The sequence below is a fragment of the Cryptomeria japonica genome, chromosome 8, assembly GCF_030272615.1.
Source record: "Cryptomeria japonica chromosome 8, Sugi_1.0, whole genome shotgun sequence".
Classification (NCBI taxonomy): Eukaryota; Viridiplantae; Streptophyta; class Pinopsida; order Cupressales; family Cupressaceae; genus Cryptomeria; species Cryptomeria japonica.
Genome location: NC_081412.1, coordinates 127,193,400 through 127,220,470, shown reverse-complemented (window position 1 = coordinate 127,220,470; position 27,071 = coordinate 127,193,400). Strand labels below are relative to the sequence as shown.

Here is a 27,071-nt window from a genome sequence, read left to right as displayed (position 1 = left end):
ATGAAAAACTCTTCTACATAATCTAATTTCAAAATACTCCAATTAAAAAAACTAAAAAAAGATCTATAATCAAGATGAGATAACAAGAAAAGAGAACTCAATTGATATGACAATGGATTATGAAACGTGATCCAAAACGTTAACATATTCTAATCTTGAAATATTCCAATAAAAGAAAGTACAAAAATAATCTATCATCAAGACTAGATTAACAAAAAAAAAACTCAACTGATATGATAATAAATCATAGAATGCGATCCAAAATGTTAATGAAAAACTCTTCTATATATTCTAATCTCGAAAAGTTAAAATGAATATTCTTTAAACCTTTTTTAATTTGACAGATGTTTGTCAAATCCAATGGAAAAGAAAATTCTGATCATGGCTTTGCCCATAACTCTGCACGTTGAAAATTACAGGCGTAGCGAACTGTGCCATCTGACAGTCGTTTAAAAATGGTCAAAGGCTTGGGTGAAGTTTAGGTTAAAGTGGGCTAAGCATATGGTAGGTAAATAATTCTGGTTTACTTTCTGGATTGGCATTTATTAAAATGAAAGCTGTTTTTTTTTTTTGGTTCCAACAAGCCGTCTTCTTACCTAACAGTAAGAAGGCCACGTGAGGATGCTGAAGAAGAGCTGGCAGGTGAACCTGCCAGTCATATGAAACCCTCCGCCGCTAACTAACGTAAATATAACTGCATCATTTGCTTCCACGTGGCTGCCACGCAAGCATTTTCTAGTCCAAGATAATAACATTCCTCTAACATCACCCCTGCAATAGGATCCCTCGAGATTTACGTGAGTTTTCAGCTTATTAGACTTAGATTTCATTAGGGTCTTCAATTACTTTTTTGGGTTTCTGCAACTGGTTCGTATAAAGGCTTGATATTAGCTGTAATCATTTAATTTGGACTGGGAAGAGAAGCTGGATTACTTTTATCAAATTTGGCTGGAATTCTGAAGAGTAGAAACTGTGGAATTAATTGGTCTGATGGGTTTTACTTTTATCATTACTTTTTGTACTGGTTAGCACGTGTGAAGAACTCAACATGCCTGCTGATATTGAAGAGTTTCATGGAGGCCATTCATGGGATTTGGATTGGGAGAAGAATGAGGATAGTTTTGTCTAAGTATTGGAGTGTGATTCTACAGAAGGGTTTCGGTCATATAGGCTGTTTAGTCTCGTAGAAGTCATTAAAATCTTTCATTCATTCTTGTAGAATTGATCTGTAATCATATCTGATATAACAGCTTGCGAAGGTTTTGTAATATTTATGGTAGAGTGCTCTGTTTAGAGCAGCAGATGCCTTAGGCCATTCAAGGTGAGTTTTTTTATGAGCTTTAAGACTTGATTTTGTAAGTTTTGTTTGATTTATTTGGTCGACTGATTAGGGTATTCTGTGGATCTCCTTGGTTGTGATCAAGATGGATTTTTTGTGATAATTGAGGTTGCAATTTTGGCTGCAGGCTATGGCTCCACCTGGAAAACAGAATGCCCTGGCTGTTGTTGCAGTAGATTCTACAGAAGCAGGTTTAAGGGCCAGGCTGAGACAGCAGATACAAGCTGCTGTACAAAGCATTCAGTGGACATATTCTGTTTTCTGGCAATTCTCTTCCCAACCAGGGTAATGCTATTAATGGGATACTTTATCAAAGGCCAAATTGTTCTGAAAGAAAGCATATGTTTCTTTTCTTAGAAATTATGAAGCTTTTTGTTAACTTTTTTTTTTGATGAAGAATATGTCAATTACATACATAATTGTGCTTAATATCACAACATGGTTGGCATTTTAGAGGAAATGTATTTCATTTAGGCTATAATGTTATTTGTCAGGACCACCTTTCGGTGGTTCCTTTAGCAATTTTGAGGTCTAAATTGGCTCCTAAAGTTCAGAAGAAATGGATTTCTTCTGTTTGGGATTCTTGTAAAGCTGTTACTTTGAATTTCAAAGTTCTTAGATTTGACTGCGTGAGTACTGTTTCATTGATGATTTCTATCATATTCTATGATTTATCATCAGAATAATGTGATCTAAAATGTTGATAGAAAAATGTCCATACAATTGAATCCTGAAACTTTGAAATTCAATAACATAGACTCTGAATATTTAATGTCTTCAAGAATGTCATGTTTACTGATTGTTGCAATGCCCACTTCTTATTTGAAAAATTAGATTTCTCTGAAGTCCATTATAATATGTAATCTTGTTCACTTCTGGATTAGATTACACAAACTTATTTTCTTCATTTTCTTTACCAATCACACTCTATGATGCATCCGATAACCAGAAAAAGAATTCATATCTTATTACTTGCTCCCACTCTATGACCCATCACATAACCAGAGAAAGAATTCAAATCTTATTACTTGCTCACACTATATGACCCATCACATAACCAGAGAAAGAACTCAAATCTTTTTAGTTGCTCACACTTATGACCCATCAGATAACCAGAGAAAGAATTCATATCTTTTTACTTGCTCACAAAACACTAAAGAATTTTCACACTGTTTTTCTTCACACATTGCATAAACATGTTTCATGAGGAAACAATCACATCACATGTATTCACTGCATCACTACCAGTATCTGTTCTACTCAAGATCATAAGAAACTTGTTTTTTGTTTTCTCAGATTGCTTGAATGGGCGGATGGATTTTACAATGGAGCCATAAAGACAAGAAAGACAGTACAACCCATGGAACTGAGCAATGAAGAACTGTGTGCCCAAAGGAGCTTACAATTAAGAGAGCTCTTCGAATCTCTCTCTGCAGGAGAAAGCAACCCACCAGCCCGTAGGCCATGTGCTGCATTATCTCCTGAAGATCTTACAGAGTCCGAATGGTTTTATTTAATGTGCATGTCATTCACCTTTACACCGGGAGTCGGGTACTGCTCTAAATCTTTACACTTTTGTCCTATCTTCAACTTTTTACATTCTCTGCAATTTTCAGCGTAAATTTTTGCATGAAATCATTTCTAAATACTATGGTTGTGCAAACTATTCAACTACCACACCCACAAACTCTTTTTCTTTGCAAAATCCATTAGCAGTTGAACAGAAGAACCAACATATTGTTTACTCATCTGGTATAAACTTTAGTGGGTGAATTGCTAGCTATCAGAATAATGTCCAGTCCAATAGTAGGTGATATATAAGCTGGGTATGTAAAATGTAGAATTGATATGGTCAAAGATCTAAAACAAACTGAAACACTAAAAATAGTTGTGTGAGTAGCCCGAGGTCTGTTGCCCTTTTTATACTCTTTCTGAGTCACAGTACTTCTGGGTGTTTTAAATGTATTGACAGGAAAAGCAGCTGATTGCATTCCTGTTATTTTCGTCTGTACATTCTTTAATGTCAATCACAGATCTATTGACAGGCTTGGGCCCACCATGCTATACAATTAGTCTAAGGTCTAGATCACCTTCATGCTCTCAAATGCTCAAATGGAGAGAGAGTCTTGCACGTACATTTGATTTTTTTAAGCAAATTTCTATCAGACGTTATCAGTAAAGCTTGATGGGATGGATTCACACAGAGAATGAGACCACCTGGTTAAATTTTGTCTTGCACATGATTCAGACCTCATAAAATGTCAACTTTAGTGTTCTCCCACTCTTAAAATTCAATTGTAGGGTTTTTAATGGGAGGTAGGAAGGCTATTTCATTGATTTAATGGTCAAACAATCAATAGCAATTTCATATTTGATACATGTTTTGATTGTTGAATATTTTAATATTTCAAAATAATATGATGATGTACTAGTAGACTTTTAAAAAAGGAGGAAGCGAATGTATGAACTCTCAGATTCTGTTTCCACTTGCATTTTCTTTTTATTAAAACAGAATTCATCTCTTCATAAAGTAAATAAATCAGAATTTGTTTTTTATAAAATAAAGGAAACGTAGTTTTATTTGTAGCTTAGCTTAAAAAAGAGAGGTAAATCATGGCTAATTTAAAGATGAATGTTCTATCATTTTTGTATGCTTTAAAGAATAAGGTTATCAATTAAACATTTCAAAAGATTCAATATTGGAGGTCATGATGTAGAGCATCCTAGAGGTTGAATAATCTTACATCACTTAAAAAGAGTTTATTTCATTTTGATAAGTTTTAATTAGTCTATATAATGGACTACCTACTATATTATAGTTTGAAGTGTGTTGTGAGTTTTGATTGTGAGTGTCTGGAAGATTGAGTAATGTAGGGGGACATAGGTTGAAGCAAGCTAGATTGCATTTGTAAAACCTTGTGGAATTGTATAGAGCAATGCAAATTACCAACCTATCCAATCTACTTGTTGGAGGCTATACATATTGAAGAGTTATTCTTTAGTTGACAAGTGACAAATGTATGCAATCTTTTTGTTGGTTATGTCAAACATGAACATTGCACTTGGTACTATGTTTTACTAGGGGAAAGAGCTAGCTTTCCAACAAAATTTTCTTACTTTTGGTATGCTTTCATAATAGAGACTCTATTTACCATATATAAAGATAGAAATATTGCTATTTTTGTCTCATAATTTTTTTAATACACATTTCTCTACTTACATCAAATCTTTAGTAATATCAAATGCATTCATGCAGGTCTAGATGTAGGCCAATAAATTGTCTTTGGAGGTGGCTCGCCTCAAGACTCTACTTGATCACTTGGGTAATGCCCAAGTTGCCTTGGGTCCCTTTGTCTTTTCCACCTTGCACTAGGTCTCCTTATAAAGGTCAAAGACATGACTAATAGGATACCCATTAGTGCTACTCTTATAGTCGATGTCAATTGTCCTCTCCTTTATTAAGAAGGCATCGCATTAGTTAGTCACCTTTGCATAGGTAGGCCAATACCATTCTTTTATATCTTCTAAGTGACCTAGGTGGGCCTCTCTTAGTGGAAAGGATGAATTTCCTTGCTTCTCTCTAATGAGTTAACCTTCACAAGATGTTCTTGATACCTATCCTCTAAGCAAGTGTATTAGTATGGTTTTTGGGAGTTGGATGATGATAGTAAATGTTTGCTAGATAGAGGTTGGGAAACCTTGATGTTTAGGACCCTCCCCTTGACATCATATTTATATATATCTTTAGTTGCTTGATTTTTTTATGGCTGTAAAACATCTTGATTGATTATTTCATTTTGCGGTCAAATGATATAATCACAAGTATTTCCTTTTTTCGGGCTGTTTGTTGACTTGATACTTTAAATCTTAGGCATGTACTTGGTTTGCATGGCCTTGGGACATGACTCTATTACATCCATGTTTTATATAAATAGGCTATAATTACTTTTTCATAAGTAATATAAGTCTATTTGATATTTAAGAAAATGGTTAAAATTGTTCAATTGGTATTTTGAGGTGTACATAGATCTGACAAGAATTTGTAAAACTTTGGGATGCAATTTAAAGCCTCAAGTTTCTAGGAACTTCAAGTATATACAAGTACTATGAAAGATATCTTCCAATTCTTATATTTGTGGGGAGGATCAATTACCACTGTGTGTAGGTATAAAATTGAAAAGTTCCTTCAATAGAGGTGATTGGAGTTGAGTATTAGTGTAATAGATGTGAGAGTTGGAGCTAAGGGTGAGAACAAAGAGGTTTTTATCATAGATGGACTTGTACATAAGAAGAATTAAATAACGCATTATAAAGAGCCACTTTGAGTCTTCATCAGAGTATTATTGCTACATACTCCTATATGCTTGGTGTACACTAATTTGACTATGGTAAAGTGAAGAAATTTGTCCCTACTAGACCTAAAATGCTAAAGAGGAGTGGACTTTATATGGAGTTGGTGAAGGCGGGTACACAACTTATTACTTATTGATCAACACAGAGAGGGATATATACAACAAACAATAGAATAATGTTACAAGTAACACGTAAAGTAATTGTCATAAACAATTAATGCACAACAGTTATGTCAACAATTAGATACCTCTATTTTGAGAAAATATAAGATCTATATTATTTCCCATACGGGTAAAGAGGAGTATCTTTTATGGAGACACTTGATGAGTAAGGAGGAGTACCTTTCTTAGAGATACTTGATTGGTAGTGTAAGTGGTATTTACCCAAACAAACACATAGTAAATCTTAGATAAATTATCAAATTCCATATAAAACTTCTTCAATTAGAATTAAAATTTTAAAACATTGAAAATCACAACTTTTTTAAAGTACCACAAAATTAACTATTTTTAGTCTACTAAATAACCTTGATTTACATTATTATGAAGATTACAAAGAATTTTAATAATAAGCAACCTATGACATCATTTATAAATTATTTTCACCTTTTCTCAAAGCAAGCATAAAATCTACAATAAAAAAATCATAACCAATTCAATGGCTTTAGATGAAAAAAATCAAAGAGGGAGTGAATGCATGCTAAGTATTTTTTGCTCTAGTGCAAAATCATAAAGAATTATTAAAATAAAAATATAATATATTTTCTCAAGAGGTATCTTAGAATATAATGGAATAGAAGATCTTTAATTTGCCCATAAGATCAAGATAATCTATAGGACAATAGACTTTTTTCTTTTTTCTTTTTAAATTTTGATCTTTTGTTATTCAATTTGATATGAATTTAAAACTTTCTAATACAAAACTTAAACAACCCAATAATAGAATAGATAAGATTTATATTTGAAGAATATTTTAACAGTCTTTCATAGGTATAAATAAAGGATGAATTTGTGATGATTCACTTTGAAATTAGATCTTGTTAATAGATAGCTTACTAATAGGATGAATTTCTAATTTTTATTTTAGAATTAGTGAAGGATCAAATATGAAATATCTCAAGTTATGACATTCCATTTTAAAGTAACTTTAAAGATTTAGTATGGGGTTTAATTCAAGGTTATGTCATTAACTAAAAATAATAGAAACCACCAACATGTTGCTTATTAAGAAATATTATATTCCTAAATAACTACTTAATCCAACCAAGATAAAATTAATTAAGCTTGTTTTTCAAGATTTACAAATAATTTTGATGAGAAATGTCTCACTAATATGAATATGAATATAGGAGAAAAGAAAATTTTATAGCCTTAGACCTTTGCAACTATTTCCTTCAAAGGGTAATATTTGGGTGATGTAGTTACCAATAATTTTCCATGGATCATTGCCCTTTCGAGACCTAAGATCTACTTGAGATTATGAAAAAATACTTCAATCTTTGACGAATTAATCAATTACATGCCTCTAACATCTTAAGGAATGAAGCATAATACCCAGGACAACCTATGAAATGTCTTTCGTAAGTGTGACTTTATCCCATAAAAATACTGAGGATTCTTTCAATTTTTATTTATTTATTTATTTTGCTATATTTCTTTCAATTATATTTTAAGTAGTATCAAATGTGATCTAACAGGGGAATACTTAGTTAAGATGATCAGTTCAAAAGCTTTATATAAAATATGAAACATAGTAGTTGAAGACACAATCTTCTCATCTAATATAAAAAAATGTTCCTATCTCCTTGAATAAAAAAGGGATGCAAGAGAAAAATCGATTATACTCTATCCAAGGCCAACCCAACTTAATAATTCACATGATGGGAAGAAATGGAGATATCTTGTAGGATTCTATTTTGAATTAGAAAGCAAAAATCTAAGAAAAAAATGCGGATATCTAATTTTCTGACAAATTTGGAACTTGTCGGGCATTGATAAATATTGATTATTCCATTTAGAAAGATATTGTCAATTTTATCATGAATTCAATCCCACATTTATTTGAGAGATGGATTGATAACAAAAGGAATACCAAGATACCTTACTTTCTTATTAAGTTCTCCCCACATGAACCCATGTTTACCAAACCAACTTGAAGGGGTATGCTTCCAACTAAGTAATGATGATTTACTCTTTGAGACTTTCACATCACAAGATTTACAATACATATCCCACATATTCATCATATTATCAAAATTCTTTCTTTCATCTCAAAATAAAATAGCCATGAAATCAAAAAATTGGATATTCAACAAGTCATCATTGCTTGGGAGAATTAACCCTTTGATCTTTTCATCATTGTATTTATTTTGAGTTAGAAGTACAATGCATTAGAAGTAATCACAAATGAAGCTGGAGCAGGAAGACACCTCTACTTGATAGATCTTTGAAGAGTGAAGGGTTCAATTAAAGTGTCATTTACATCCACTTGAGCCACAACATATTTAAACAAAATATTAGTCATTTCAAACAATTTGGTAGGAAAACCAAAAGCTTCTAGAGTAATACTAATAAAATACCATTCAACCTTGTTATAGAGATTTCTCAAAATCAAGGAGAAGAATATTGAGATTCTAATTAGTCAATAATTTTTTTGCAATTCAGAGCCTCCCAACTAGTAATAAATTTTTCTAAAATATATTTTCCTTTAACAAAACCAATTTGACTAGAGTTTATGAAATTAGGGAGGACATCATTAAGTGTGTAGCACAATTTTGTAAGAGACATTAAGGAAAGTAATTGGTCTCCAAATTTTGATTTGAGTTTTATCTCCATCCTTTGAGCCTTTTACAAGAAGTTGATTATACTTCTATTAATATTATTACCCAAGGTCCCTTCTTTGATTGCTTCATCATAGACCAACAACAAATTATTGGTGATCCAATCATTGTTTTTCTTATAAAATTTAGTAGGAAGACCATCAATATTTGGACTATTTCCAAACTTGAATGATGATGGATGTAAAGATCTATTCTTTATTAATATCATTGCCCATGATGTGACATACTAATCTATTTTTTAATTTTCCTACAAAATTATTGGGCATTTTTACATTCATCATTATTATTATCTGCTATGAAGAGATTTTGATATAAGTTTAAAATTATCTCTTTGATACTTGTTCAAATCATTAATTTGAGTATTATCGGCCCAAACTGATCCAATTTATTCTTTGATATACTTCATTTTGAGTTCAAATTGATTTTTTTTTCCCTATCTCCAACTTTGAGCTAATTCATCTTAGCCTCAATCTTCAAACTTTGAGTTTTTCTAGTTTGGAGACACCTTAGATTGTGTTTGATATTAAAAAATGTATAAAGTAGGGCCTCATCATTATGTTCATTCTAAAGAAGGTTCTTAATAGAGTAAAGATCGTCATTAAGCTTGTTGTCATATCTTCTACCATTTGGAGCCAATTCTTCCTTATAATTTTAAAGAGCATTTTCCAACTATTCACATTTTTGTTCCATTTCTCAATATGAGTTAGGCCTTTCAACATTTTCTCACTATTCTCCCTCAAGGTGAAGATTACATTATTACAATCTTAATTTTTAAGCAGTTTTGTGTTCAACTTAAAAATGTTGTGTGTAGAAAGATGGGGGGCCAAAAAGTGACAAGACATTCATAATTTTTCAAGAATCCACATTCTAGAAAATATATTGCATGCATGTTATAATGCTTACTATATGTCTCATTTTTTTTTATAAGGCTTACACATTTCAATTTTGGGCAATCAAATGCTTTCCTTAAGATTGAAACTCGTTGAAATTTATAACATCTAAGGGTTAAACATTTAATTTGGTATCCAATGGTGTATTTACATAAAAATTATAAAAATAAACAAATGTCAAGCATGCTTTCCATTAGGTTTGCATATTTTAGGATAAAATTATAAAAGATACAACTATGACTTGAAGCTCAGTCTTTACTTTCTAACCATGTATTTGTTAAATATGAACATATTAAGGTCTTGAACCCTAATTAATTTTAGTCACGTTTTTAGCTTTTACAAAAATAAACTTGTTGCTTTTTGTAGACAACTTTTTCTTTGCATATCTAAATTTGAAAATAAGGTATATTTCACATTTTTTACTTCATTAGATATATATTGAAAATGTTTTAGTTTTTGATATTTTTCTCAAAGTTAGGCATGAGTATACTTAGTATTCCCCTTTTAAGGTATAATAAATTAGAAATAGTGAAAATAATATATTTATTCAAAAATATAAAAACTTGAACTAATAAATGATGTTAACTAGATTTTCATTAAAGGAATTTGCAAAATTATTAATGAGACTCAAAATGGGTGAGTAGAAGGAGCATACTCAATACTATGTTATATTTCTGAAACAAAAACATGATTGAGTAAAAATACAAAGTTGTGTCACGCTTTTATAAAGGAAGACCAATATTGGACTACTTATTAACTTGAATCACTAAAAAATTGGCATATATGTTTGAATTTTGAAATGATGTAAATTAATAAAATGTTTACATTTTTAGTGTGGAAATTAACAAATATTTTAATATATTTATTTTTTTATAAAATTGATAAAACACTAAAAAATTAAATTAAATGGGATGTCACTTTTTTATAGTAAATTTTATGTTAATTTTTTTTTAAAAATAAATAGAAAAGAATCTATCATCTTGAGATATAATCTTTTATCTAATACATCATATTTTTTAAAATAAATTTTATTAATTTTTACAAGGTAATCAACCTATATTTTTATGCTAATTAACCATTTTTAGTAAAAGTTAAAAATAAAATATAAATAATAAATAAACTATTAACAATTTCTATTTTTAAAAACTACTTATAAATCTAAAAAAGGGTATTTTTGTATTAAAAAAATATTGTTTACATAATTTTTTAAAAAATATTTTATTTTTAGTAAATTGGTCTTAAAGTGGTGCTACATATGCATATTAGTTGAAAAAGTTGTGGTGTATATCTATCTTGGCTAGAACGGATGCCACTTGTGTTGATAAATTAATAAAAAAATGTGACACAACTTTGTATTTTTACTTGACCACTATGTGGGCTCTCAAAATTTTACCCTTTTAATTTTCACTATTAAAATTTAGTTATTTAGAAATTTTCTTAAAAAAATAATAATCTTGTTTTTATTACATTGTTAACTTCCATTTTCATACACTTATTTATGATATAATGCGTTTTTAAATGATTTTACAATTAATGATAATATACATTTCATCAAAAAATAAAACAAATTATATTTTTTTTGGTAAGTACTACCTAGGGGGCAGCTCCCATAATATAAAAGGATAAAAAAAAGAAGATAAAAAGCATGCCCTTGCAATAATAGGTGCAATAGAGAACACAAAGACATTGACAAATTCCCTATTCCGATAAACACAAACTTTATTAAATGTGAACTAGACTATCACTAAACCAAGATGAAATCTCTCCTTCCCTTTTTCCCCTTTTTTCATAGAAGATTAGAGCACCATAAGATGTTTGCTTGTTGGAGATTTTTTCCTCTTAAAATCGAGCTAAATTGGAGGAGTCCACAAGATTCTAGTGCATATCTTCTTGTGCCATCACAGAGCCTGTATTAACCTCAACCAACACACCCTGATTTAGTTGTTCTAGAACATTGGAGAGGGCAGTAGGAGAATTGGGATTCTTGAGGCCCACATACCCTAGGGAGGCGACAATGATGTCTGAAGGAGCAAAATTGTTGAAAACTTGAGGCAAAACCTCAAAGTCTGAACATTGACGAGATCTTGAAGGAGTGGTATTGGAGGAATCCAACAAAGGGGACACAAAAGTCCACTTGATCACTTGGGAAGAGATCACGTGATGATGGTCTTCTACACCAATCCACCATGTGGGTGTGGGGTGAGAAGACAAGTTTCCAAAAGCAGAGCTGTTAAATTTTGGGCATTTAGAAGTGAAGCGCTTTGTAGAATAACACCTTCTACACCTAAAGGCAACCTTGTCATAGTCTACTTGTTGTCTCCAAAGTCTCTTGCCAACTTTCAATGAGATCTTCACTAGGAGGCCTATGGAGAGATCCATCTCCACACAAATCCAAGCATGGGTGGTATTTGCATAATTGATTGTCTCCTCCGAGGCACATAATTTTTTACCCAAACTATTGCTAATGGTTCACAAGCACTCTAGCTCCTAGAATTGAATCAGAAGGTATGATAATCAGACCCAAAGATACACAAAAGAGAAAATCTTTATGCGAGGATCAAATGGGGGATACCAAGCTTTCATGCACAAGAAGATGTAAAGCTTCTATAGTTCGAAAGATGTGGTTGAGGAAGTTGCTTAAGTGTAGCTTGTGTTGAATGTTCAACAAGAGAATGTTTTCTATTTTGTAAATAGAATATTTCCTAGAGTTGTGAGGTTAACACCAAGAGCAATTTTATGTGTGAGTTAGTTTGAGTTGTGTGAGACAAGTTTCTTTTCTCTTGCATCATGTAAGGAAAGTCCCAATTTGCATTATGTAAGGAAAGTTCCTTTCCCAAGTCATGTAAGGAATGCTTCTCTTAGGTTGTGTTGCATGAGGAAAGTTTCACTTCTCTTGCATAATTGATGTTTTCATCAAGAAGGCCCTATATATGTAAATTGCTGTAGCAACTAGGATTGTATTCGAAAGGAAAATTTTCTCTAGAAGTTGAATAGAAGATTCAACATTTGCAGGTTTTTTCCTGTATTGGGAATTCCTGGGTATATTGGTGTTATCTGTGTTCATGTGTTTGGTTTCATTTGAATTTTCTTTCGCTATTCATTTTGTTAATTAACCCAGTGTATTAGTTGTTACAAATTAGATAGTTTATTTTCTATGATATTTGTCGAACAATTAATCTGTTGTTGGGTTATATAAATTAACATGGTATCGCAACACTAAACTCTAAATACGAAGCCAGGTTTTTGTATCACAGATTTCTTTAGATTTCAGTTTTCAATTCCTTCGAGGGTTTTATTTCACAATGGTAACCAATGTTCAATATGAGGACATGCTTGAAGGTGCATCTAACTTCTTACAATGAAAGGTTATTATTACATTCGTTCTCAAGAAGAATAGGTTGTGGACCTATGCTAGTACAGAAGTGACTCTACCAATAAATGATCCTATTGCCCTAGATTTGCATGAAATCAAGGAGGCCAGGGCTCAAAGGATTATCCTTGATGGGGTAAAAGATCATTTAGTTCCTCATCTATTTGGGAAAGATACTACCAAGGAAATGTGGGATACGGTCATAAAACTTTATTAAAGCGACTATCAGAGTCGTAAGATGATGCTCAAGGACAAATTGCATAACACCAAGATGTCCAAGGGTGAGAGTGTGACCTCTTACTTGTCCAGATTGACACAAGGATGAGTTGGTTGTTGTTGGAGAGTTGATTGCAAATGATGAGTTGGTGTGGATAGCCCTGAATGGTTTCTCAAAATAGTGGGAAGTGTTTGTCAAATGCATTGTTGGCAAAGATTGCCCACCCAATTGGGCAAGGCTTTGGGACGATTTTGTCCAGGAAGAGATCCGTGAAAATTCTCATCAGGGAGGTCAAACCAAGAAGGTTGAAGATGAAGCAAATCTTGCTCTTGCAAGCAAGGGAAAGCAAAAATTCAATAAAGGGCAAACTGAAGGGTCTTCTTCCAAGGATGGGAAGAAGAAAAATCTCAATAAGATAAAGTATTTTTGTTGCCATCAGATGGGTGACTATGCTAGTCAATGCCCAAATAAGAAAAACAAGGGCAAGCAGAAGAATCAAGTTGTGACAATTGTAGAGGTGAACGAGTTTGCAACATGGTTTGAGAATGATTTTTCACTCATTGCATGTCTCTCAAGTTCAATTGCCAAAAGTTTATGGTATATTGATAATGGGGCTTCTTTCCACATGACGGGAGTCAAAGAATATTTCACCAAATTGGAGGAGAAGAAGATGGATTTCTGTATTGAGCTTGGAGACAATGCCAAGTACAGTGCAACTGGTGTAGGCATAGTTCAAGTTTTAGAGGGATTTTGACAAATCTCTATTGGTGGGGGACGTGTTGTATGTCCCTGGCATGGCAAAGAATTTAACCTTTGTTTCTACTTTGGAGGACAAGGGTTACATTGTGACCTTTGAAGAGGGCAGAGTCTATATCCGTCCTAAGAATTCCAAGGTAGCAAAAGTGATTGGAGTCAAGCATGGAAGCTTGTTTCGGTTACAGTTTGAACCTGCACATGCATTGGTGAGTAGCTGTAGAGGGATTGGAGAATTGTGGCACATGAGGATTGCTCATCTTCACCATGGAGCACTTAATGTGCTCAAGGAAATAGTGATGGGGCTTCCTCAGATGAAGGTTGAAAAGTATGAGGTGTGCAAGGGCTATGCTCTTGGGAAATATGCCAAGACCAATTTTCCAAGAAATGACACTAGATCTAAAGAGATTTTGGATCTCATACACTCAGATGTATGTGGGCCCATGTCAACAACATCCTTGAAGGGGTGTGAGCATTATGTTACCTTCATTGATGATTTCTCCAAGAAGACGTGGATATATTTTATGAAGAATAAAGATGAAGTCTTTAGTAGGTTCAAAGATTTTAAGGATCTCATGGAGAACTAGACAAGGAGGAAGATCAAGATACTGAGGTCTGATAATGGAGGCGAGTATACCTCGAATGCCTTCAAAGAATTTTGTGCTCAGGAAGGTATCAAGAAAGAGTTGATAGTTCTGTACAACCCTCAATAGAATGGGGTTGCTGAACGGAAAAATAGGGCTATAGTTGGAGCAGCCAAGGCCATGCTTCATGATTAAGATCTACCTTGGTTGTTATGGCTAGAAGCTTGCAATACAATTGTGTATCTACAGGATAGGAGCCCACACAAAGTGTTGGGAAAATTGACTCCAGAAGAGGCATTCACCGGGAAGAAACTAGATTTGGCACACATTCGCATCTTTGGATGCATTGTGTATTGGCATATTCTTGTGGAGAAAAGAACCAAGTTGGAACCAACTACAAAGAAGGGTATCCTAGTTGGGTACAGTGAAACTTCTAAGGCTTATAGTCTACATTCCTACCCCTAGGAAAACAATTATTCGCAGAGATGTGAAGTTTGAGGAGGAAAGGGCTCTTCATGAGTCTAGAAGCATGATGGAGGTTCAGGAGGAGGAGCAGACACCCAAGGTTGAGGTTGCACAAACTCCTCAAACTCCAGTCATGCAAGTTGTAGAGTAGAGAAAGAAGGCCGAGCAAGTTGATCAAGAGGAAGAACATAGGATTTCTCAGCCTCAGACTCCTATCACAGGGAGGAGGAGAAACAGGGTAGTTGGGAAGACAATAAGAGAGGCCCTAGAGTATGTTGGTGATCCTCAGAATCCAATCAGACATAGAAAGGCTCCCAAACATTTTCCTGATTACATGGTACTCATGAGTGATCTAATTGAGATGGAGCCTTCTAGCTTTTAGGAGGCATCCAAGCATCAAGTTTGGAGGGATGCCATGGTGGTGGAGTATTCTTCTATCATGAACACCAATGTGTGGGAGGTAGTGCCATGACTTGAAAACAAGTCAGTGGTAGGGTCAATATGGTTGTATAAGATCAAGCATGCTACAGATGGTAGTGTGGAAATGTTCAAAGAAATGTTTGTGGCTAAGGGGTTTTCTCAGAAGGAAGGGATTGATTATGATGAGACCTTTTCTCCGGTAGCTAGGTACTCTTCCATAAGGGCTATCATTTTTGTAGCAACACAGATGGGTTGGAGGATTCACCAGATGGATGTGAAGACGACCTTCCTCAATGGAGTAATTGAGGAAGAGATTTACATAGAACAACCAGAGGGTTTTGAGGTGCATCGGAGGGGTTCTCATGTGTGTAGGTTGAAGAGAGCACTATATGGGCTCAAATAGGCTCCCAAGGCATGGTATGCACATATTGATGGTTACTTGTAGAGTGTGGGCTTCACCAAGAGTGATGTTGATTCAAACCTGTACTATGTTCAAGTGAAGGGTGAGCTTCTCACATTGGTGTTATATGTTGATGACTTGTTTCTTACAAGGTCAGAAGAGCTCATAGCACATTGCAATCGGGATCTTGTAGGAGAGTTTGAGATAAAGGACTTGGGTTTGATGCACTACTTTCTGGGATTGGAGTTGTGGCAGAAAGAGGGGGAAATCTTCCTTGGACAGGGGAAGTATACAATTGATAGCTTGAAGCGATTTAGGATGGAAAACTGTAAGCCCATGTCCATGCCACTTGTGACCAACTGGAAGAAGGTTGATGCTTCTAAATCAGAGGCAATGGACCCAACTTTGTACATACAATTGATAGGCTCTCTTATATATTTGGTCAACACAAGGCCAAACATTTGTTTTGCAGTAAATTCACTTAGTCAATTTATGGTGGAACCTAAACATGTGCATTGGGTAGCTGCAAAGCATGTTTTGAGGTATCTCTGAGGCATAGTTGATTTTGGGTTGAGGTATATTCAGCAGGATGGAGTGGAGCTCAAGGGGTTCACTGATGCAGATTGGGCAGGCAATACATTTGATAGAAAGAGAACTTTAGGGTGTTGTTTCAGTTTGGGCTTTGGAGCAGTTTCTTGGTATAGTAGAAAACAAAAGTCGGTTGCACTGAGTTCTGCAGAGGTTGAGTATATGGCAGCTAGTATGGCTACATGTGAGGCTATCTGGCTTCAGAAACTTCTAGCTAGGCTATTTGATCAAGAGCTAGATCCAACGGTCATTTACTGTGATAATCAGAGTTGTATCAAACTCTTTGTAAATCTAGTGTTTCATGACAAGTCAAAACATATTGAGATCAAGTACCACTTCATCAAAGATTATGTGGAGAAGGGGATAGTGAAGTTACAGTACATTCCTATAGATGAACATGTAGCAAACATCCTAACGAAGGCCTTGATAAAGAGAAAGTTTCTATTCTTCGGGGATAAGCTAGGTGTTGTGCAAAACACCTTCCTCACTAAGAGGGAGTGTTGAGTTTCTATAGTTCGAAAGGTGTGGTTGTGGAAGTTGCTTAAGTGCATCTCGTGTTGAATGTTCAACAAGAGAATGTTTTCTATTTTGTAAATAGAATATTTCTTAGAGTTGTGAGGTTAACACCAAGAGCAATTTTATGTGTGAGTTAGTCTGAGTTGTGTGAGACAAGTTTCTTTTCTCTTGCGTCGTGTAAGGAAAGTTCCTTTCCCGAGTCATGTAAGGAATGTTTCTTTTAGGTTGTGTTGCATGAGGAAAGTTTCACTTCTCTTGCATAATTGATGTTTTCATCAAGAAGGCTATATATGTAAATTGCTGTAGCAACTAGGATTGTATTCAAAAGGAAAGTTTTCTCTAGAAGTTGACTAGAAGATTCAACATTTGCAGGTTTTTCCCTGTATTGGGGTTTCCTGGGCATATCCGTGTTATCTGTGTTCATGTGTTTGGTTTCATTTGAATTTGCTTCCGCTATTCATTTTGTTAATTAACCTAGTGTATTAGTTGTTACAAATCAGATAGTTTATTTTCTATGATATTTGTTGAACAATTAATCTATTGCTAGGTTATAGAAATTAATAGAAGTCACCTTGAAACACCCATGGACCCAATTTTTACACCTTGTCCTTATCTTTCTCGGACTCAAACTCCATAATGAAGAAACCCCTTGCACAGGGGAAAATACTAACCTCATCTTCTAGCCACTCTTTCCATTTAGAAGATATCCAAGCATGCAAGTCTTGCAGCTTTGACCAGACCTTTACAAATCTACATATAAGCACATGGCCTTGGAGGAACTCCTCTCAGTCATGGACATACACTTCGATGAAAATCTATGGAATTTTCTTAGTGGGAAGTAAATGGATTGGAGAGAATGATTTGTCATTGCTAGTCATTGCCCTACCAACAACACTATTCCTATCCATGAAACACAATTTTTTGGCAAAAGAAACCCTAGCAGTCTTGGCAACAAGCAACCATTTGGATCTTGTGGATTTAAACCTTAGTGTTGATGTTGTTGGTGTTCATGCCAAGTGACTTAGTGCTTGAGACTATCATTGGTCTAGTGTGCTTGTGGGCTTTGTGCCCCTATTAAGCTATTGGACTTGTGGGTTTGGATTGTTCATGTTGATTTTGTGTTTATGCTAGGGACGAGATCCTTAATTTGTGGCCTTGCCTCAGTCAAGACAAACTAAATATCTCCCTCATAGATGAAAAAAAGCACTCATATATATATATATATATATGCATGAGAAAGATTTTTTCTTATAAATTTTGATACTCAAATCACTTGAAGTCTTATTAAAATAAAAATTATTAAATTTTAAATGAGTTTAAAATTATTAAATATTAATTGAATAATAAATTGAACTAGAAAAATAATGTTTTATAAATATAAATTTGTTTTTTATTAATATTTTAGTTAAATTAGAATTAGTAAAATATTTGTAATAATCTTTTTTATTAATAAATTTATTTTTGTTGTGTTTTCCGTTTTTCTTTTTAATTTTTTTATAAGGTTGTAAGATATGATTTTATTATAATTGTTGATTAGGCTTGTATTTAATTTTTAGGTGTTTAGTCATGGCTTTAGACTCCACTCAAGTACAACACATTTTGGATCAAAAAATATGGTATGGAGTATTATATTTTTCAAAGTTGCAAGTTGTAAAATATTTTAAAGATTTTACTTAATTTCAATACATTTTATAAGCTTAAACTTAGAGAACCATAATAAATAAGAACTATTTTCATAATATATTTATTGAGATCATTCAACATTAAAATTTATAAAATTGATTTAATACTATATTTTTGACTGTTTTTATAAGTACGGTTAAACTTATTCCATGGCTGGCTTTATTTTAAAAAGAAATGATAGAAATTAGAATATTTAAACTTATACAATTTAATAAAAATATCACATTGCTTTATAATCAATGTCAAAAAAAAAATACAAAGTATTTTTAAACTAGACATCTTTAAATTAGATTACTCTATCATAAAACTATAAACTTTATGAACTAAAATAATAATTAAAATTGCTCTAAAATAAAAGTTGACTTAAAAATTGATATATAAATTATTATATTTTAAATTGTTATAAAAATATTTTTATAAAAATTGATAAAAAATAACATACCATAACAAGGTATTTATGATTTTATACACGAGATTTGTTAATTGTCCATAATTTTATTAAATTTTTTAATTTTAAAATCTTTAAAAAACAATATGACACATTAAAAAAAAAAAAGACTTCAAATGTGGCTTCATTTCTCTTTGAGCTTGACACAGCATTTTATTCTGTTTTGTAACTCAGATTACCAGGGCGAGCACTTGCTAAACGTCATCATGTCTGGCTCTGTGAAGCTCACGAAGCAGATAGTAAATTCTTTTCTCGAGCCATTCTTGCCAAGGTATAAATTCCATGCATTTATATATAAAATCCAGAAAAAAATTATACAGGCATGATCTTATACAGACTATATTATGCTCATTTTGAGGACTGATCTTTGAAATGTATGTTTCTGTGTAAATTTTGGCTGTGGATCTTTTCACTTCAAAATGGGTCATTTCAGAGTGCCCGAATTCAGGTAATGGCGGATGAAATTCCAAGAAAACAAGCGTGATTTTGCATTACATGATTTCAATAGATCAAACTTATGTAGAAACTTGTTTCATGGCTTCCCAGACTGTTGTATGCATTCCACTCATGGATGGCGTTCTGGAGATCGGTTCAACAGATCTGGTAATAAGTTTTGTATAATCTTCTCCTCCTGTACTTAGCATATACATATTTCCTGTTAGTTTAAAAAGATTATGTTTTTATCCAGATCCGGGAAGATTTGGGACTGGTACAGCATGTAAAAAGCCTTCTTGTAGATCATTCAAAACCAGTGTGTTCTGAGCAATCCACTTCAAATCCTCAAACTTCAGGGAACCCAACTCGAATCAACTCTGATGACCAGCTCAGCGTTCAGCCTCCTGCAGGGATTGTGTTTGAAGAACAGAATGCCAGAGCTAAGGAGTTTCCGGAGAGCTCATATGAAAATCCTCATATTTCTATGCAGGTATCTGGAATACAGAGTGAGAAAACAGGTACAGAATTAGGGCAACATGGGGGTGAAATAATGGAGTTGGATATGTCACCAGAGGATTGTTCAAATGATAATGATATTGGCTCTGAAGCTCAGCTTATTTGTGGAAATGAGTCCATTCATCCCAAGGGTTCAGTTCAGGGTTGGTCAGACCTCTGCCATGGCCTCCAGTCACCAGGTAAACTGTGAGCATTGATAATTCTAATTTTTTCCTGTTTTGGTGATATTTGATCAAGATATGACAACAAAATATCATATAATTTGATCCCAAATGTTGACAATAAAATATTAAAAACTCTTTTAAATGCTTATGTTAAAAAAGTCTTCCATCTACCAGTTGAGTTCAAAATGATTGAAAGGACATTATTATGAGAAAGCTGCCCATTGATTCAGCTATCTAAATTACTTGTTATTAATGTCTCCCTGAAATCCATACAAATCCCTTGGAACTTACACCTGAGTTTTTCTATCCATTCAATTCTATCGGAACTTGCACCCAGTTTTCAAAGTTTGTTGCACATATTTACATGTAGGCTTAGCTTCTTAGCTTATTTAATCATTAAATCACTTCTCGCCATTAATGTATTCCTCAGTTTATCGAAATCCATCGAACTTGATCGAACTTGCAGCTGATTTTCTTCAAGGTTGTTGCACAGATTTACATGTAGACTTAGTTTCGTAGCTTATTTAATTGATCAAAGTTTGTGGGCCAATCCCAATCTAACACAGCACTTTCACAATTCATTATACCATTTTATATCCCTGTCAATTTTCTTATGAGTTATTTAGGAGTAGATTTTAGGATCTTTAATTGTTATTGGGATGTCTTGTTATTGAATTGTTATGGTTTTTTTGGTGATTGGTCTATTTTTGGTTCAAGTGTGGTTCAGTTTTCTATCACTGAACTATTGGCTCTCTTGGTGATGGGTCCATATTTGGTCTAAGTGTGGCTAATTTTCTAATATCTCCCTCTTATTCACAATGTCCTATGAATCACTAAATTATCAGCTCTCTTGGTCACCTGCCTATCTTTGGTCCAAGTGTGGTTCACTTTTCAATACTTCCTCCTTGATTCATAGTGTCTTATCACTAAACTATCGACTCTCTTGGTGACCGGTCTATCTTTGACCCAAGTGTGGCTCACTTTCCAATACCTCCCCCTTGAATCATGGTGTCTTATCACTAAACTATCAGCTCTCTTGGTGACTGGTCTATCTTTAGCCCAAGTGTGACTCACTTTTCAATACCTCCCCCTTGATTCATAGTGTCTTATCATCAAATTATTGTCTCTCTTATTGGCTCATTTTCCAATACCTCCTGCTTGATTCATAGTGTCTTATCACTAAACTATCGGCTCTCTTGGTGACCAATCCATCTTTAGTCCAAGTGTGGCCCTTTTCCAATACTCCCCTTGATTGTGTGGCTCATTTTCTAATACATCCTCCTTGATTCATAATGTCCTATCGCTAAACTATCAACTCTCTTGGTGACCAGTCTATCTTTGGTCCAAATGTGATTTACTTTCAAATACCTCCTCCTTGATTCATAGTGTCTTGTCACTAAATTATTGGCTCTCTTGATGACCAGTACATCTTTGGTCCAAGCTTGGCCATTTTCTAATACTTCCCCTTGATTCACATTGTAGGTTCTTGTGGATGCTAATTTGACTTGGCTCTTGTGGATGCTAATTTGACTTGGCTCTAACTTGACCTTTAATACCATGTTAGACTTTTCATTGACTGGGTAGGAGTTGAATCTAGGACCTCCCATTCTTTGCTGGGTGCTATACAATTGAGGTGCTGACCCTCTTGATGACCCATACATCTTTGATTCAAATATGACTCATTTTCTAAAAATATCTTTGTTCTAATTAATAGTGTCATTAAACTATGATAATGTAAGACATACCATAAATAAGTTGATAGCAAATCGTTATAAAAGTTTGAGTGTCCAAGCAGAAGCTTATTTAGAAATTTATAGAATATTTTAAGTTGAATGTTAGTATATTTAACAAATAAGTTCAACATAATACTTATTCTATTAACATTTGACATGCACAGAGGGGAAGAATATTGTAACGTCAGGAATATTTCGTCTTTGATTCGATTTTTTTAATTTTATACAATAAATATAAATTAAATTGTGAACTTGACATTGTTAAATGCTTTTATCATTGAAATTTTTCCAGACCTTTATATTCTGATGCTGTTAGCATGCAGGGCTTCAGCAAGAGGAAGCAAATGAAGAAGACAGCACCCATTATTCTAGAACAGTGTCAATTATACTCCAACAGAAGCAACAGCCACAGAGCCAATGGACAGAGTCATCAACATTGCACAATAACTATAATCCTGAGCAATGTGCATTCTCAACCTGGACACCCAATGCTGGGTTTCTGCTTCAGCAAAAGTCCAATCCAAATCCACAGTGGATGCTCAAATACATATTATTCACAGTGACTAGCTTACATAGCAAAGACAAGGATAATGAAGGATCCCCAAGAGGAATCAGAGAAGGAGATAACAGTGGCAGCAGGCTTCGCAAGAATGGTCAGGATGAACTCACTGTAAATCATGTACTTGCAGAGCGTAGAAGAAGGGAGAAACTTAATGAAAAGTTCATTATTCTCAGGACTCTGGTCCCATTTGTCACTAAGGTATGGCTGGCAAACTCAATAACCTAGATGATATTATATTTTCAAGACGACTTTCAATGTTCTTTGGATTTAATTGGTCTGTTCAATATATCCTAGTGTTTAGACAGTATAATTTAATGAGTTGCTCAGAACAGTTTTTGGAAAACTTCTACATTATCCTAGTGTTTAGACAATATAATTTAATGAGTTGCTCAGAACAGTTTTGGAAAACTTCTACCTTATCCTACTATTGCCATCCTTCCCTTTCTCCAACTTCTTGGGCTCATCACAAGTGTTTTGTTAACCATGAAAATTAGAGAATTTGTCTGTGTGGTTGAAGTAATTTCTTCTTGTTTTTTTTCGAAAGAAATATTTTTTTTTAAATATAAAAGAGAGCTATAAAGCAAGATAGTTCAACAGTCTAATAAAGAGCAATCAATTACACATCTCTATTCTCGTCAACTAATTGTTCAAATATATGAGATAAATCCAAAGGAAAATGTCCAAATATATGAGATAAATCCAAAGGAAAATGTCCTCTTTTCTCAACAATCCAACCCTGCATACGTTCAAATGCCCATTTGATCAAGCAATCCACTACTCTATTTCACTCCCTAGGAATGTGAGAAAATGTAATAGAGACTTTTTTTTTTTAGATTGCAGGAATCGGGTATATCACCCCACTATAAACTGCAGTGCGCTTGGTAAACTTTTTAACGTGACCGGTCCTCCGATACCACATGGGCTGGGGGGAGACTAGACCTTGTGACCTCGTGCTTTACCACAAGAATCTCTCGCTAATCGAGTTAGGCCCCCAGTCCCAAATGTAACTGATTCTAAAGACCTACTCAAGCTTAGAATTTGTCTAATAACCATGGCTAAATGCCAATGAGCATCATCCAATCGCTGCTCATTCAACATATTGACCACCAGTTGTAAATTAGATTCACAAATAATCCTTTGCCAGCCAAGTGCGCAGCCTCTCCCTATAGCATACAAGATGGCAAGAGCCTCCATGAAGTTATTCATTCGAAACTTTTTATAAATGAAAAAGAAAAACTGAACATCATCAGAATTATCTCTACCAATACCACCTACAACAACATGACCAAATAGAATCCAAATTCATAGTGGATGTGTTGCTCAGAACAGTTTTGCAAACTTCTACCTTACCCTACTTGTTCACACCCTTCAACTCCTTGAGCTCACAACATGTGCTCTAATAAAAAGTGTTATGCTAACCATGAAAATCAAAGAATTTGTCTGTTTGGTTGAAGTAATTACTTATCAAAAGATTTGAAAAGTAATTTTTGGTAATTTTTGGATCTGCACTAACGAAAAGCATAGCGAAAGACATTTGAAGTTCTTTGGACTCTCTGATCTAAAGTTCTTTGGATTCTCTTATCTACAGTTCTTTACATAGGGCTAAGCATTCTCCATATTAATTGTTACCAAAGGAATTGGGAAGTTTTCCTTAATCTTAAAGAGCACATAATCAATCAGAGAGTCTGCAAGGTGGAATCTTCATGAACAAAGAGTCAATCAGAGAATTTGCAAGGTTATTTGAAAAAATTCAATGTGATTCAAACTCCAAACTTCACTTTTCATAGTCAATGACTTACTAACTCATCTGAGTATACACCAGATGAGTTACACCTTTGAATGCTTTTGACCGATAATTTTTGTTTGGACTAAGGTAGAAAACACAACTCACCAACTGGGTCTAAGTTGTTAAATAAGTTTTGGTATCAAAAACATTTGTAAGTCCTGTTTCTGGCACTTTCAAATTTTTTACTTTTCTATACAATGTTAAAAAATGCAGATGGACAAGGCCTCTATTTTGGGGGATGCCATAGAATATGTAAAGCAGCTGAAAAGGAGGATACAAGAATTAGAAGTTCGTTCAAAACAAATGGATGCAGAGCTCAAAGGAAAAAACACCATTCCTGCTCCAGATTTGGCTCGTAAACAGTTAACCAACAAATCACAGGAAAAACTAACCAGACAAACCAGTAGTGTGGGAAATCATAATCAGGTTATAGACCCAGAGCTAGTTAGCAGCTGCAGAAATTTCAGTGACACTGATAGATCCAAAGCATCCAGATTTGAAAAGAGAAAAATCAGAGTGCTTGAAGGATCTGAACCCCTAAAGATTGTGGAAGGGTGTGGAACTGATGTGCAGGTTTCTATAATTGAGAGAGAAGCCCTGGTTGAGTTACAGTGCCCTTGGAGGGACAGTTTATTGCTTGAATTATTGCAGACACTCAGCTCTCTGTATTTGGAAGCCTACTCTGTACAGTCATCTATGGTTGATGGAATATTTGTAGCAAAAGTTAGAGCTAAGGTACTGAGCTCAAACCCTCTGTGATCCCCATAACCCAAGTGTGATCTAAAAAATGGTTGGTCTTTTTCAGTACAATTTTTAAGATAATGTAATTGTTTCTTGATTAGATTGTGTAGAGATTTTTTTATCAACTTTTGGGATCACAGTCAGTGATTCATCATCAGGATGATTATTGAGAGCTCAAGGAGATTTTAATCTCTTTGAGTTGTCAATTATCATTCTGATGATGGATCACGGAGTGTGATCTCAATTATCATCCTGATGATGGATCACAGAGCGTGATCCGGTATGTTGATGACAAATCTCCTTGGCTCTCAATTATCATCCTGCTGATGGAAACGTTGATGAAAAACCTATACACAATCTAATCCAAAAACAATTACATTATTCACTATAGATTGTGGAAATCTAATATCAATAATTTTTTTTTTTTTTTTTCCATTTAAATTTAATCGCAAATTAAGAGATGTCGAACTTGTATTATTGCAGGTTAAAGAAGTAGCCATTGGAGTCAGACCCACAATTATTGAAGTAAAGACTGCCATTCAGTCATGCATTCCAATTCCAAGTTGAAGCCTTCTTTGTAACATATACTGAAATCCAGGTCCTGTGTTATAGTAAAACACAGAATGTATGTTAAGAATCATGGTGTTAGAAGGAGATATAAAATACGCTGGCTGAGGTGGGTGTTGGCTCATGAAGTTGTATGTCATGCAGGTTGCTTAATTTTACTTTTTCCTTTTTCTAACTTGGAAATCAACCATAAATAAAAATGATCTTAAAATAGCTATATATATGGTTAATAAGAGCGAATTTAGCCTATTTTGTAAAGTTCAGAACATCAGCAGCAAATGGAACGGTTGTCTTGAATCATCAATTTCTAAAGTTTAGAACAACAAAACAAAAAATCCCAATGGGGCTAACGATGAAAACATCAGGAAAGACAAATGCACTGTTTTTTTTAAAAGAATTTGTAAATAGAATATTAAGCTAAGTTCGTTCAATTGGGAAATTTTATTGAAATGTATTTGAATTAGAGTATAATCAGATGGACAATCTTTCATGAAATTTAATTAATTGTATCTAATTTTATATATTGTGAGAACATGGGTTATATAAAAACAAATTAGTTAGGGAGTTCTATAATGAATGGTTTATAAAGTACAACATTTGTTAAAGGTTTTGCAAATGAGATAGTAAATTATATAAGTTTGATTGTGGAGAATTATTAGTTAATGAAAATGGATTAACAAATATATAATCAAATGTTAATAAGTAAGCCATTACATAATTTAATACATTTCAAAAAGTTTACTGAAATAATCTATTTATTATTATGACTATTAATACTCTTAATAGATATGTGAAATAATAAGGATACATGGTATGAAAATTTTAATGGCATGAATGAAAATAATCGAGACTTCAGTCAATATTTGTGGACCAAGAAGCCTTGGCCAATAAAGTCATAAGTGTTTGCTTGCTTTTGGGGGAAATTTTTTAATGAAGAATAAGCTCCAAAAGAGGGGTTGAAGGGATTATTTAGTTAACATTTGGATACTCACACCATTTTCCATTTACTTTTATGTTTATTATTGAGGAGGATGTCTTAATATACTTATATATCAACAAATGGCATAATTTTGTGTAAAGTTGGGTCCCTTCTCTTGTGCTACCTACTTATCTATTATACACATTCCTACACACTTATTCATTATCTCATTTATATATACAAGTCATCCTAACATGTTTACCTTATCCATACATTTATTACACCTACACATGCACACATTCATGTTTATGATGTAAGGAGGCTGCAAACCCCTTTAAAACCACCTAAAATCCACTTCAAATACTACTGCAAATCTGATTTCAAATCAGCAAACAAATATTATATGGACATCAAATCAATGCAACAAAACTAGGGAAATTGTTATTGAAATTTGCAACATGTTTACATAACAAAGAGCCAAGCCAATAAAATTCAAGAATTTCTTATTGAAACTTCAAACAAATTTGCAATACAACTAGGTGAGCTTGTTGGCTTCACAATACAATATCCCAATCTGATTTGGGTATGATCATAGACCTGTAAAAATGGTGTATTTGTAGCAGCATATGGCCTCTACAAGCCTTCTTCCAAGCTCCCCCATCTCCACCTTCAAAACGGAAAATTACCAAATGAAACTCAACAGTTTATTTTTCCTCCACCCCAAATTCAATTTCATTTCATTTCCCTTAATTTGGGGACCTAGAAATGGTACCTCCAAATTTG

General features: G+C 33.7%; 1 protein-coding gene across 1 annotated transcript; it reads left to right on the top strand.

Annotated features, from left to right (window-relative positions):
* Positions 1-768: 768 nt before the first annotated feature.
* Positions 769-25,586, top strand: LOC131041572 (basic helix-loop-helix protein A). Its single transcript, XM_057974694.2, has 10 exons — positions 769-1,321; positions 1,467-1,624; positions 2,636-2,890; positions 19,040-19,136; positions 19,299-19,313; positions 19,412-19,468; positions 19,554-19,995; positions 22,037-22,473; positions 24,275-24,796; positions 25,286-25,586. The coding sequence occupies exons 2-10, from the start codon at positions 1,470-1,472 to the stop codon at positions 25,367-25,369; spliced, it is 2,064 nt and encodes a 687-aa protein (XP_057830677.1). The 5' UTR covers positions 769-1,321; positions 1,467-1,469; the 3' UTR covers positions 25,370-25,586.
* The last annotated feature ends 1,485 nt before the right edge of the window (positions 25,587-27,071 follow it).